This window comes from Macrobrachium nipponense, chromosome 33 (genome assembly GCF_015104395.2).
Source record: "Macrobrachium nipponense isolate FS-2020 chromosome 33, ASM1510439v2, whole genome shotgun sequence".
Classification (NCBI taxonomy): domain Eukaryota; kingdom Metazoa; phylum Arthropoda; class Malacostraca; order Decapoda; family Palaemonidae; genus Macrobrachium; species Macrobrachium nipponense.
The window spans coordinates 16,408,416-16,423,736 of NC_087219.1; the positions used below are offsets into that span (position 1 = coordinate 16,408,416).

General features: G+C 47.2%; 1 protein-coding gene across 1 annotated transcript in view; it reads right to left on the reverse strand.

The window, feature by feature from the left end:
- The window catches only part of LOC135202775 (TBCC domain-containing protein 1-like), a 62,916-nt gene extending 48,225 nt beyond the window's left edge, over window positions 1-14,691 (reverse strand). Inside the window, 6 exon segments of the mRNA XM_064232237.1 lie at window positions 632-721; window positions 1,357-1,420; window positions 1,423-1,471; window positions 1,473-1,511; window positions 2,000-2,111; window positions 14,624-14,691. Of these exon segments, the coding sequence (XP_064088307.1) occupies window positions 632-721; window positions 1,357-1,420; window positions 1,423-1,471; window positions 1,473-1,511; window positions 2,000-2,111; window positions 14,624-14,691 (422 nt within the window).
- Window positions 14,692-15,321: the final 630 nt, after the last annotated feature.

The window sequence follows — 15,321 nt, forward strand, 5'->3', positions numbered from 1 at the left end:
AGATTAGTTTTATTTTGAAAATGAGGTAATTTTTTTTTTTTTTTTGAGAATAAAAACAAACAACAGATACATACACTCTTGCCTTCCAATACGCAGAGTGATTAATGAAGGTAATGTACCAAGCACATGTTCAAAGGCTCTGCATCAAGAATTAAGAGTGCTGTAAAGAAGAAAAAAGAAAAAACACATGCATGAGGAAAAAGAATTCACATCCAAACTTAGGAGCCAGGTAATAATTGAAGAGTTGGTTGAAAAAAATAAAAGCAAAAATTGCAGCTAAATTTAGGTGAGAAAAACAAAACAGCAGAAAAGAAAATTAAGTTGTGGTTTACTTCTGACCTAAGTTTCCACAAAGTTAACAATCAAGGTGTACACAGAAATGCAAAATCATTGTACTACCATAAAATTTACACAGAATATAAATAAATCATGTACCATAAATTTCAATCATTCAAATGCAAATCTTTCCAAATATCAAGAAAAAAATAAAAAAGAGTTAGAAAAAGAAAATGCAGAGTTAAGCAATAATAATGCAAATCAACAAAATGTCTTAAGTAAAGACGAATGGAAGATTCAAATCAAATTACAATTTCAGGTATTTAAAGTTGGTTGACAAAGCGTTACTACTCACCCTTTTTGAAAGGCATTTTTTTTGCTTAGATAACCAGATCTATAACAATTGTTCACATCAGTAGCAACAGCCAACAGATCCCTCTCATTTCTGTCAATAAAAATAAAAAGTTGGTTACTACAATCATTGTTACCATGTAGTTTAACTAACAGAGTCTGTAAAATCAATTTGAAAAGATAGGGCAACAATACTTCTCTAAAAGTTAAACACTAAGTGAACATGAAATAGCACTCCCTAGCAGTATATGGAATACTAGCACATATGCATCATATTGTTTTTGATCAACACAAAACTATATAGGTAAAATGAATAAAAAACATAACCAAACAACGTACTACAGTAGTACAGTGGGGCCCCTGTATTTGCTTTCTCTGGATTCGCGGACTCAAACATTTGGGAATTTCTCTATGGACCAAATCTAAAAAAAAAACAGGTTTTTCCTAAATTTTAACTAACAAAATAGGCAAATTTTAAGCATTTTTCTATAGGGGTTCGAACTATTCATGGGTTCTAGCTATTTGTGGGGGGGGGGGGGGGGGGTTCACATCCCCTGCAAATATGGGGGGGGACCACTGTAGAAATAGTAAAAAGAAATGAAAAGAAAGTAATGGCAAACAGAACACAAAGTAGAGAAGTTCAAACAAAATGAAGGTGAAGAAAAATTACATTGCGTTCTACAAAAACATTTCCCTCAAGACAGATAAAACAAACCCAAGCATACTTACTTTTCTCCACGCACACAGGCTCCTAAAATTAAACCCAAGGACTTCACCACATCAACAGATAAACACCAGCGGACTTCATAAAACTTAGCAATTCTCTCGTGGTGCGCTTATCTGCTACTTTTTTTCTTTTTCTCATTGTCTTCAACTTGTAAGTGCTGTTGGAATGAAAACAGAGGATTCAAAATTGTTTCACATAACAAGCTTGTAAATGTTTGAGATTAGGAAAAAGGTTCTGAAACTGTAATGTGCTACTACCTTTGTTGTTCTGGTTTACATTGTAGTTTCTATTCATAAATATTATCTCTTTGTTGACTGATTAGTATTCTATTTTCTATGATTTCTCTTGATTCCAACTTGAAGTATGAGAATTCCATTCTGGGGGAAGTCTGCTTTACAATACTAATGCAGTTTAACTTGTTCAATAAGGAAAATGTGATTATTTAGAACAAATAACATTATAAAAATAAATATTCTAATACTGTTACCTATAATGCTAATATCTATAAGACACGACAAAAAAGGATGGGAAACAATACAAGTGCACTGGTTTCTCTATACAGAATGTAAAGAGAACTACCAGTTCTGCATATGCAAGAAAATACATCTCATGGTTAAGTTTCTACTAAAACACTGTGTTACTTACCCCAGCCAACAAACTCAATAACTCTGGAAGAGCTTCTCTAACAAATTTTGCATGCTTTTCTTCTAGTAACTGCTTGCGTGTTGTGGAAACCGTGCAAGAATTGTTGGGCCACCTATGTATTTATGCAGTTAAGGTAAATGTTGAGTTAAAAGAAAAAAAGAAATAATAATATGAATTTCATATCACTGCAAAAGCAATTTATCATACTTTCACACTGGGTAACAGAAATGGGATATCTGGTTATCTAATTTACTAGGAACTTCTCAATTGATGTAACAAAATTTTTTTTTATTATGGCTAACTTTTACTAATAATATCAATGTTTGCTTTTCATTTTTTGGCATTTCTAAACCTTCCATGGTAAAGATAAATTCTTTCGATTTAAAATAAACAAAAATTCATTAATATGCCACAAAACATAATGTTACTAAAAGTGACCAAAGAAATTATTGCTAAGCATTTTTGCTCAGTCTATGAAGGGTGTGTGTTCTGGCACAGACAGGTTTTTTACTTCCAATATCCTCAAAGGGTTAATTCTAACGTTGTTCTACATTCACTGCATTCTAGGCATGAGTCATGTGGATTATTCATCAAATAAATACTATGAGAATGGAGAGACAATCACCTATGGTCTAGTGTACCTAGACCTGACTGAGATGACACAATACAGTGATAGGTGGAAGTCTGATGTAGGCAGCAAAATTGCCTAAACAAATGGAGTTAAGAGACATTTGGGCAAATGGAGTTAGTGACATTGGGGTGGAGTAAAGTGGAATATCATAAAAGGGGTCATCATATCTGAAAACGACACTTTGTGAGGAGCTATATTTTTTCTCTAAAAAAACTTGTACCAAATTGACATTATGTACCATCTCACAAGTCATGCACTGTATAAAGGATACGGGTCAGTGTGTGAGCGTTTGCAAAGAAGCTTGTCTGGCAACTGCTCGAGGATGAGCACTTGTGACACGATGGAGGTATAACATTATTATTAATTCCATTGTCCAGACTTCTACATCACCCACATTTCATCTGTAAAATGATATTGTTAAACTACAATAAAGTTTTTTTACATACTTACCTGGCAGATATATACTTAGCTATAGTCTCCGACGTTCCCGACAAAATTTCAAATCCTCGCGGCACACGCGACAGGTAGGTCAGGTGGTCTACCTTACCCGCCGCTGGGTGGCGGGTTTTACGAACCAATCCCCCTTGCTGTCAGATTTTTCTCTTCCACCTGTCTCCTGAGGGGAGGCATGGGTGGGCCATTAATCGTATATATCTGCCAGGTAAGTAGTACAAAACTTTATTGTAGTTTAACAATTTCATTTTTGTACTGAACTTCCCTGTCAGATATATACTTAGCTGATTGACACCCTTGGTGGAGGGTAAGAGACAGCTAAATAATACAGGTAAGACAGGAAACAACTAATGTAGGATATAAAAAACCTTGGTTCTCACCTTTTCAGGATGAAGACTTCATAGATACTGTCTCTGAGTCTGCACTGCCTGGAGACCTACAGCTAGGACGTGACCTGTTGCTTGAAAGACTCTCGGATCTACCACTGGGATATGTGATCCCCTATTGTGGTAGAATCCAAGTCGGATCTTGTTAAAGGGACCTTGTCCGCTTACATAACAGATCCTTACACTACCTCTGCAAGGAGCCAAAACCCACCAGACCACCTAACCCAAAATATGACAATTTGTCGAAAATTGCATTTTTTCCTAACTATACAAACCTGAGGTCCTTTAACAATAGGAAGTAGCTAAGCGGCAGCTGGAACGGTCGTAAGCTTCGAACAAGGGGAGAACGGTAGTTAACTGCTTGTCCGACAGTCGCGCGCCGCGCGACTGGGAGGTAAACAAATCACTTTGCTTTTGGCCCATGCAAAATACGCAGAGTGAGGGGTGGCATGAGGAGGGACTATATGTAAAGGACCTCAGGTTTGTATAGTTAGGAAAAATGCAATTTTCGACAAATTGTCATTTGTTCCGATACGTAATACAAACCATCGGTCCTTTAACAATAGGAAGACTCACTTCTTGGTGGGAGGAATCTGTGTCTTTTGATGAACAGACTGGTGTTCGTCCCATCCCTGGAATGCCTCCCTGGTCGTAAGAGCGAGGGAGGGATCCAAGCCTCTGTCCGATTGATCGGGGTGTGCACCGCAGGATCAATGGTCAGACCTCTGGGCCGAGTACTAAGAGAGAGGCAAGCGTATCTCTTCGTACCAGCAAGCAAGAACTTGTTCCTGTTTGCAAGAGGCAACATAAAGTATGGGTTGTCTCAAGCTGGCATCCACTTCCTCCCCCTTGTTGGAGGAAGTGGTGGATATACGCTCCTATCCCTAGTGAAAGGGATAGGATGGGGCTCCTGTTGAGTAGCTCACTGCATCTTGTCCTTATCCAGCAGGGTGACGACCGTGTCCCTCTAACACAGGTAGAGGGGAAGAAAAAGATGGGAAGAGGAGCCAGTCACACTCTCATTCACCATCCATTCTTACGGTCACACCAGGACTCGATGCTGTTCAGCCTGCGAGGGTCTGGGTTCGCTACACAACGTGTTGAGCAGCCACCCACGGGTCCCAAGGAAAAAAGATCCAAGGACCTGTGGGCAATATCCCGAAGGTAGAAGGAAGGGCATGTGGTCTGGTTTGGACCAGGACCCCTGCCTTCAGTACCTGCGCCAAGGAGAAGTTCTTGTGGACAAGGCAGCATCTCCTTCGCATCGAAGGCGGTGAAGTCCATTAGGGAGGGGATTGTGAACGACTCGAACCAATCGTCAGGGACCGAAGGGTTCTGAGTCTTCGCTACGAAGTTCGGTACGAAATCGAGCGTCACGGATCCCCATCCCCTGGGTGCCTGACTTCGCGAGGAGAAGTCATGCAGTTCCTCAGAGGAAAAGAAGGAAATAGTCGCATGACCTATCCCTCTTCTCTACTTTCGGTGATGTCCAGTACCCAACTGGTCTGTCCGTTAGCAACGAAGTCTCTCGCATCCTCCTATCCCCATGCAGCGAAGTTCTCGGTAGTGGATAGGACACCGACACTCCATGGTGGGTGTCAATGGTATGGGTACGTGGACAAGCTATTAAAAACGAAGTAATGGTTGCTGTGTTAACAACCGAACTAAGTCAAACAGCGTAATTCGTAACTGACTCGGGCGCTCTGACAGCTGCCGACCGACTGCGTCGGTAGGAGGCAAGTTGTCAAAAGCATCCGAGTAAGTCACGTGACCTTCGCCTTTTAAAGGGTTATGCCGAGAGACCAAACCAATGATGTATTTGTTTGTCACCATTGCCGGACAGCGAGGTGATGATTCTCTTAAGGCATGTACCCAACAGGCGAAAGTCAATTGCCTTCTAGAGACCTAGGGTCCCTGAAGTAAAACATCTCATGTTTGTTGAATCTCAGCTAAGGAGAAACAACACTATGTACCGTTGAAGACGAAGGTAGATATTGAATGCAACCTACGCTTCACATATGAATCGAGAGAAGGATCTCAAGATTCATAACCTGTGCTTACAAATGACTGAAAACGCTACCCGCTATTTCATTGCTGGTCCGGTGAGAAGTCGTAGTTGCAATGAAAGCGGGGCGTTCTTCGGTAATGAAAACACAGGTGAAAGCCGCCTGAAGAAACTGCTTCTCATGGGCTGAACATTTGGAGGTAGAGCTGTCAGGTCGGAGAGTAGGCGATGTCTTCTGACACATCTTGTAATTCGGGTGAACAATGAACAATTGTACACCTACGAATACGAGATATTTTGAAGACAAACTCAGATGTCTGCAAAATCATTCGCATTATCGCAGTGCGATGCAGCGGGAGACTTGTACAGACTTCTGTTACCGTGCGGTAAACAGAAAGATGCAAGAGTCCAAGAGATATCCTCTGTTGAAAATTCTCGCAATGTCGAAGGCGATGGAATCTAGCGTCACCGCAGTAGATGGTCCTTCATTATTGCGAGAATCCCCGTTAATCAGAGACCTAAGTCCATGATTGTTAGGCAGAGATACGGTTCGGTAGTCAATCAAGCAGGGGAGAGAGAGACATACATGACCGTGAATCTCGGAGGCCCAGCTGATACTGAGCTGCTTATATCAGGCAGTTCAATACGCAGTGGTTAGCCTGCTGACTCGTCATCCTGAGTTGCCAGGTAATCCATTATTCCACGAAGGAATGCGTTCGGCTAGAACTACCGAGCATAAAAGATATGCTCGGGCAATTATATTTAGGCGAAACGAATTTCGGTAAATATAAAAGTTGAAAATGGTGTTGTCGTGACAAAACCAGTAAGTATAAAATTGAAACTGAAAACTCCTGGGAGGTTGCAGGCAACCCCGAGTTGCAGTTCAATTATAATACTTCTCGTCTAAGTCGCAATCCGTAGAATAACTAGGATATGCGCCTACCCCTCCGGACAATTCAACTGCTTAGCAGAATCAGGTCGCGAGGTTTAATATACGTAGTAATTTGTAGGATTCTGAACAACGATCTCCATCCTAAATTCTTTCCTTCAAGAAAACAAAATAAGGATTGGAGATCGACCACCTTCGTTCTCTATCAAAGAGAGTGAGGGAGAAGTCTTCCTCGAAGGAAAGCTTCAAATGGTGAACAGAATACTAAGACGATAGTTCAAGCCAAACTGGATATTCCCGTCCGATCTCCTCTATTCCAGGTTGGTCGCTACTGGTGAGATAGTTTTCTTTCAGCAGCAGTCTTCTTCACAATGCTAGAAATTCCAGGAATTCGAGCATAGGCGAGGTTCCCGATTATCGTGTAACATATCGGGGATTCTCGTCTCGCTCACTTTGGACCGTGGTCTCGCGTAAGTGTTTGAAGATCGTAAAAAACTCGAACACTCTGAATGCGCTAGAAATTCCGTAGAATTCTAAGCAGTCTGCGAAAACCCCCACCGAATTCGTCAAACGATATCGGCTGGTGGTCCTCTCGATTCCCGTAGAAATCGAGAATGGCGCAGGATTCCTCCCCTCAAACGACCGGGGCTTACGTCAGGTAGGACCCGAAGGTTCCCCCGGCCGGTAGCGCAGTCCCGAACGTGGGATCCTACAAAGAAATCTCTGTATGGCCCTCCTTCCCCTTTTCCCTCGTAACCGGTAAGGAGAGAGGGAATGGGGAAGGATTGGATACTCGCTCGCCTTCCCAGTGGTAACTAGCAGTTGGAGAAGAGTAGGAGCAGCCATCGCCTTGCGGCGATGGCCTCTCAGAGTCTGGGAAAACGTATCGTCAGGAGAAAAAACGTTTTCCCCCCCGCGGAGGGTTACGAACTCTCCTGTAGGTAAGGGTCTGCCGCCACTGTGAACGTCGTCTGGGTGGGTGGGGCTGATCGACACCTGACAGGAGAGAGCCGATACCGTCCTCCGACTCATTCCAGTCCTCGTCGAGGTCGAAACCTCTCAGGAGGACCGAAGGAGTATTTAAATACGGTGTCCGAAGACACGTAGAAAACGCCGCTGTCGCAGTAGAGGAGGTGGAAGTAGCTTGATCGACCGGCCAGAACTGAGAGAGCCTTCTTGTCCGGAGACGAGACACTGGTTCGAGACAGAATCGGCAAGCTCCGATCGCGGCAGACCCACCGTCGGTTTGGGTTCCCTCTCGGGCCCCAAAACGACTCGAGCAGAGACGTGGGGCTCTGCTGGTGGAGCGGCAATCCTTCCGCAGGGTCATTATGCTGACGAATCAGCTTAATGACTTCTGCAAATTCCTCTGTATCTCGGGAGTAACCGCGTCTTGCGGAGTAGGACCGTCCAGTCCCTCCAACAAGAACAGATCCCTAGATACTCCTCCTTCAGAAGGAGGAAGAGCGGCAGACCCCTGACGGTCGCCTCCAGCTAATTGCGCGTATGTCCTGGTCGATCCTAGAACCGTGCCTGGCCATACGGCGTCATAGCGGGGTCGCGAGCGGCGCACCTCTCGCGATCACTCATAGGTACCTCGCTCCTCCCGGCGTAGCCCGAGGAGGTTGAAGGTACAGGAGAGGCAGACCTGACGCTCCCCCCTAGCTCGCTGGCAGGACCAGCGTGCTTGGAGGCTGCTGCTGATCGTCTCAACCCGTCGGTGGCGATCGAGCAGCAGGCCTAGCCTTGCCGCTCGCCTGAGGCGAGAGGCTTGGCTGAGAACGTCGACGCTGATCTCTAGCGTCAGGCGAGCTGTTGCTGGTTACCGTCTCCGCCCGGTCCCGATGGGAGCGGCGTCAGGTGACCTGCTAGGCTCGCTGTCACGGTGAGACCGGCGAGCGTCCTCTCGGCGCGTCGAGCCGCTGGTACCAGCCGTGGCTGGTACCGACGGCCGCGGGGACCCCTTCCTCGCCTCAACCCGTTATGGGAGGACAGACCTGACGCTCCCCCCTCGCTGCTGGCAGGACCAGCGTGCGTGGAGGGCTGCTGCTGATCGTCAACCGCGGTGACGGTCGAGCAGCAGGCCTAGCCTTACCGCTCGCCTGGGGCGATTGGCTCTGCTGAACGTCGAGACCGATCTCTAGCGTCAGGCGAGCTGCCGCTGGTCACCGTCTCCGCCCGGTCCCATCGGGAGCGGCGGATGGGTGACCTGCTAGGCTCTGTGTCGCGTCGAGACCGGCCAGCGTCTCTCGGCGCGTCGAACGTCGCTGGTACCAGCCGTGGCTGGTACCGGCGGCCGCGGGGGACTCCTTCCTCGCCTCAACCCGTGGCTGATCAGCGACCGTCACGTTAGCCCTAGCAGCCAGTTGATCGCTGCGAGAGCGTCCACTGGCCTGGCGAGAGTCGTGTGCACGACTCTCGCCAGTCTTCTGCTCCGCGCCGCTGTCTTGACGGCGAGCGAGCTCGGGCCGTCAAAACTTTGGCTGGACGGTCTTCTTGGAAGAGCGTCCACTCGGTGCTTTCTCGCGAACGAGAAGCGGCCGAGACGGAACCTGGTTTAGCGGCAGAACCCGCTAGCACCAGGTGAGGACGCACCAGCCGAGGCTGGTGCCTCTGGTCCCCGTCGACTTCTTCTTTGCAGAAGAAGCGACGGGCCCCGTTCCCGAAGGAACAGGAGGACCAGCAGAAGAGCTCCCCAGCTCGCCTGAGCGAGCCGGGCCCTTAGAAGATCCCGAAGGAGTCTTCTTAGGGGGAAGGAGGCAACCTTCTTCTTCTTCGGCTGTTTGGCCTTAGAAGTCGAAGGGGAAGGTCTTCTTCGCCAGGCTCCGCAGGACAGACGTCAGGTCTTCCATCCAGGAGGGAGCCGGGGCAGTTGCCGAAGCAACAGGGCCCGACTGCACCTGTCCGGAAAGACCTGAGACTGTGACAGCATCACCAACAGCAGGAAACAACAGGAAACAGGTCCAGGAACCGCAGGAACATCTGAAAGTGAATGAGCAGCAGGCACCTGATCTGAAAGGGACTGAGCGGCTGGGACAGCAACAGGTACGGCAGGCACGGCAGGTACCACAGGAGAGACAGGCGTCCTGTCGGCAGCTACCGTCATCCTCGGCAATGGCGGCAGGTCCAGGGGGGTACTCTTTGGGCAGCGGCAGTCCGGGGTCGGCAATACAAGAACCCAGGTGGCGGTGGCACCGTCCTGATTGGCACGGCAGGAATTGGTTCTGGATTGCAGCCGTGGGTGTTTACCGACATGACATGTGGTGTGTACACCAGGTGCGGTGACATCTCATATGCTGGTGTCGAGATTTGGTTGTTGTTAGTGGTTACCGCGTATCATGAGTGACCACTGCCGACCCCGCCAAACCGCTGAATCAACCCCTGCAGTCCCAGCGACTCTCACACCTGTCCCAGGTCGTCCTCGCTGATGGCAAAACCTGCGGAAGCAACAGTCGGGTTAATTAGAGGGCTTCCTCGCGCCTGGGGGGAGAGAACCCCACCAACAGAGCGGACGGAAGACCCCGAGTTACAACTGGACGTCCGTTACCAAAGGAGTCACTGGACCTTCCGATGACTTTCTTGTGTCCTCGTACAGCACCCACTGCGCCTCTGACGAATGCATACACGTTACACAGGGCTCGTTGCGGGAGCACTCTCGCCCCCGACAACGAGTACAAACCTCGTGAGGATCTACATCTACATTCAAGGTCGTCTCCCACGGATGTAGCACCTGCGGTAACATAGATAGATTAGTAAGAGGGTTCCCTCACGCACGGGGGGAGACATGCCCCACCCCGAACGCAAGGAAGCCCCCACATACAAAATACAATGAAGAAGCTGAGCGGGGGGCAGGAAGGAAGACGAAGAATCGGCTACCAACTTCCTGGCAGACCTTCGCTTCCCCCACCCCCGCACAGCAGTGAAAAGTTAATATTGAAAATGAAACAGAATTACTCGCCCTTGCCGATTCACATTCATAGAACTTAAAGGAGGAAAAGATCAATTCCCGGGTAAGAACGGAAACTTGATCCAATAATATGATGCTATCATAAAATATATATGAAAATGAAACAGAATACTGCACTTGCGATTTCATTTCACATAAAAAATCGTAAGGATCAATTCCCGGGTAAGAACGAAAATTGATCCAGATTAAATTCATGCAACCAATAAATGAAAATGAAAAGAATATTGCAATTGCGAATCCACTTTCATTGCATTCTATATACAAAATTAAAAGTTCGTGCCGAGCGCATCACACTCTCGGTAACGAACGCACAGGGCAAAAATATAATGAAAAAGTACTTACCTTTTTCAATTACACCCCTTTTCGCCCAAATACATGACTCGGCGCAGCGCGCCCGCCTCGGCACCGAGACATAATTCAAGGGTTCATAATTAAGTAATGAAAATGAAAAACAGTGTACTTACAGTTTTTCATTTTCAAGTCAAACAAACCATTAGTAGAAAACACAATATAAACAAAGCATACGACGATGAAGCGGGCAGAGAGCGATGACGAAAACACGTCCTTCACACCCGCGGCCGAAAGCAAAAGTGATTTGTTTACCTCCCAGTCGCGCGGCGCTGCGACTGTCGGACAAGCAGTTAACTACCGTTCTCCCCTTTTGTTCGAAGCTTACGACCGTTCCAGCTGCCGCTTAGCTACTTCCTATTGTTAAAGGACCGATGGTTTGTATTACGTATCGGAACAAAAAAACAAAAGGGTTAATATTCGACAAAAAAAGAGGTGCCTCCTGCAACCTCTTTCAGACAACCAAAAACCCAAATACAAAAAATATAGGGTAACATAAAAAATTTACACAGGATAAGTTTCAGCTCCCTGCCCCAGCACCGAATCCGCCGATACAAAAGGGCCCAAGGTGAAGCATTTATCATACGTGATTTTTTACATCACGTAGGTAGTGGTTTGCGAAAACCGATTGGCATCTCCAAAAAGTCGCCTCCATCAAGTTCCGCACAGACATATTTTTCTTGAATATAAGCGAAGTTGCAATGGCTCTCACCTCGTGAGCTTTCACTTTCAGTAGTTTAAAATGCTCTTCCTTACAGGCAACATGTGCCTCTGTAATAATACTTCTCAGGAAGAAGGAAAGAGCATTCTTCGACATGGGCCGAGTGGGGTCCTTTACGGAGCACCAAAGCACATCTTGATTAGCCTTAAGTTGTTCCTTCCTCTTAAGGTAATACTTCATAATTCTCATAGGGCAAAGAGTTCTTTCAGGCTCTTCCCCTACCAGAAAAGATAAACCACGAACTTCAAAGCTCCTGGGCCAAGGACGTGATGGGTTTTCATTCTTTGCAAGAAACCCTGGAAGAAACGAACACACCATAGAATCTTCCTTAAACCCGACATTGCCCTCAATAGCTTGGAGCTCACTCACCCTCTTAGCTGTAGCTAGGGCCAAAAGGAAGAGAGCCTTCTTCGTCAGGTCCTTGAAAGAGGCTGAGCCAGGAGGTTCGAATCTAGACGATCCAAGGAATTGTAGAACTACGTCTAGATTCCAGTTCGGTACAACATGAGGACGCTTAATGGTTTCAAATGATCTAATAAGATCATGCAGGTCCTTATCATTGGAGATATTTAAGCCTCTATGCCGAAATACCGCCGCCAACATACTGCGGTATCCCTTAATAGTTGACACAACAAGATGACACTCTTCTTTGAGAAAGATTAGGAAATCCGCAATTTGGGTCACAGAGGTACTGGAAGAGGAAATGTTCTTCCTCTTGCACCATCGTCTGAAGACATCCCACTTTGACTGGTATACACGCAAGGTGGAAGGTCTCCTCGCTCTTGCGATTGCTTTAGCAGCTGTTGTTGAAAAGCCTTTCGCTCTGACCAGACTTTGGACAGTCTGAAGCCAGTCAGACTGAGAGCGAGGAGATTTTTGTAGGTACCTGTCGAAGTGGGGTTGTCTGAGTAGATCGCTCCTTAGCGGGAGCGATCTTGGAAGGTCCACTAACCATTCCAGTACCTCTGTGAACCATTCTTGGCCGGCCAAAAAGGGAGCGATTAAGATCATTCTCGTTGAATCGGACTCTACGAATTTCTTGATGGTTAGCCCCAGGATCTTGAAGGGGGGGTGGGAAACGCGTAGATGTCGAGTCCGCTCCAGTCTAGAAGAAGAGCATCTATTGCTAATGCCTCTGGATCCGATATCGGAGATGCAGTAAGGATCCAGTCTTCATTGTTCTTTCGACGTGGCAAAGAGGTCTATGTGTGGCCTGCCCATAACTTCCACAGGCTCTGGCATACATCCAAATGAAGGGTCCACTCTGTGGGAAGGACCTGATCTTTCCTGCTGAGGAGATCTGCTCTTACATTCTCCCTGCACGAACCTGGTGAGAAGCTTGATTCCCCTTCTTCTGCCCACAGAAGAAGGTCTCTTGCTGTCTCGTACAGGGCGAGGAAAGAATGCGTCCCCCCGTTTACCTGATATATGCCAGAGCTGTAGTGTTGTCCGCGTTGACCTGCACTACCGATCTTCTGACTTTGGGCTCGAAAGCTTTCAGAGCCAACCACAGCCATCAACTCCTTTCTGTTGATGTGCCAGGCTACCTGGTCCCCCGCCCAGGTACCTGACACTTCGCTGGTTCCCAGAGTCGCCCCCCACCCCGTGTTCCGACGCGTCGGAGAACAACACCAGGTTGGGGGTCTGGGATTGAAGAGACAGACCCTTCGCAAAGAGGTTGGGATCTGTCCACCATAAGAGATGTTGCTTGACGTCCTGGGATAACGACAGGGAGGAACGTCAAATCCTGAGAACGACGACTCCAATTCAGATGAAGAAAGAATTGGAGCGGTCTCAGGTGCAACCTTCCTAGGGAAACTAATTGCTCCAGCGAGGAGAGCGTCCCCAGCAGACTCATCCACTCCTCACTGTGCATACCTCTTTCCATAAGAAGGTTGTTACTCTCTCGAATCCTCGGGCTATCCTTTCCTGAGAGGGAAAAGCCCGAAAACTCAGAGAGTTCATCTGTATCCCGAGATACACACACTCTTGTTCGGGGATAGTGACGACTTCTTGAAATTGATGAGAAGTCCAACGCCGTTCGTCAATTCTAGTGTTACTTGTAAGTCCTTCAAACAACGATCTTCTGAATTGGCCCTTATCAGCCAATCCTCGAGGTGGGTAACATGGATATCCTCACCCCTTTCCAATGAAGCCATTGAGCTACATTTCTCAAGATCCCCATGAACACTTGAGGGGTGCAGTCGAGAGGCCGAAACACAGAGCCCTGAACTGAAAAATTTTCTCCCCCATCATGAATCTGAGAAACTTCCTCGAGGAAGGATGGATCGGTACGTGGAAGTAAGCGTCCTGTAAATCCAAGGAAACCATCCAGTCCCTGGACGAAGTGCTGCCAGCACTGATGAAGGTGTTTCCATCGTGAACTTCTTCTTTTCTACGAAGAAGTTCAGGGCGCTTATGTCCAACACCGGTCTCCATCCCCCTGAGGACTTCGGAACTAGGAAAAGGCGGTTGTAGAAGCCCGATGAACGATGGTCTGTCACTAGTTCGATAGCCCCCTTCTCCAGCATCTGATCTACTGCTAGATGGAGAGCTTGATTCATGATGGGGTCTCTGTACCTGGCCGTCGGCTCCCTTGGGGTGGTCGTCAAGGGAGGTCTTGCGACGAAAGGGATGAGGTAACCTCTCCTCAAAATTGAAAGGGTCTAAGGATCCGCTCCTTTCTGGGCCCAGACTTCTGCAAATTCTAAGAGTCTGGCGCCCACCGTTGTTTGAAGGACTTGCAAGTTATTTGGGGGCTTTAACTGACTTGGCGAAAGTCTTACCCCTTCTTGAAGGTCTACGACCTCTAAATGTAGAGGTTCTTGAGGAAGAAGCCCCTCGAAAGGGTTCTCGAACACTTGACTTTTCCTTCTTAGCCTTGGTAGGGAAGGAAGGCGAGGTTTTTTTCTTACCGACTGTGCCAAAAGGTCCTGGGTGGCTTAGCCGAAAGCGATCTCGAAATGTCCTGCACTAGATGTTTAGGGAACAACTGAGGGCACAGAGGAGCAAACAGCAAAGAAGACCTCTGGACGTGGGAGACAGACTTCGTTAAGAAGGAACAATAAACGGACTCTTCTTCACGATCCCGGCCCCATACAGGGAGGCGATTTCACTCGCTCCGTCTCTTACCGACTTGTCCATACAAGACAAAACACACATGAGATCTTCTGGAGAAAAGGACTCTGGCACTTCAATTTTCTTGGCTAGGACTCCATACAAACCAATCAAGGAAGTTAAATACCTCCAGCACTCTGAACATGCCTTTCAGCATGTGATCTACTTCATTCATTGCCCAAGTCGTCTTTGCAGAGTTAAGGCAGCTCTCCTCGTAGAATCTACCAGCGCCAAAAAATCTGAATCAGCCGAAGACGGTAGACCCAATCCTAAGGACTCTCCTGTTCGTACCAGAAACCAGTGCGTCCTGATAACTTTGAAGGAGGAAAAGCAAACATCGTTTTCCCGCTTCTTCTTTGGAAGCCATCCAGGAACCAAAATGCCTCAGTGCCTTCTTCATTGAAAGAGTTGGCTTCATCCTCACACAAGAAGAACTCTTCGCTGTCTTCGCCGTTGAAAAAAGTGAGTGAAGAAAGAGGAGCCGTAGGAGTAAGGGAATCCCCAAAAACTTGCAAAAGTACTCTGTAAGCTTCTTGTAAGAAGACACAGCAGCAGAAGTGTTCGGTTCCTCATCCGAACCTTCTAGAACGTCTTGTCGAGGCGAGCGCGGAAGATCCTTAGGTGACGAAGGGATCCTAGTAGGAGCTGAGCGAGAGGTTGGAGAGCGCCTTCTTGTAGAAGAGTTCACATCCACTGGAGAACGATGAGAAGATCTGGGTTGTCTACAATGAGACTCCCTCTTCGAGGTAGACGGAATCTCAGCAGAAGGAGAGGTAGGGCTCCTATCCCGAGAATCCTTGGATAC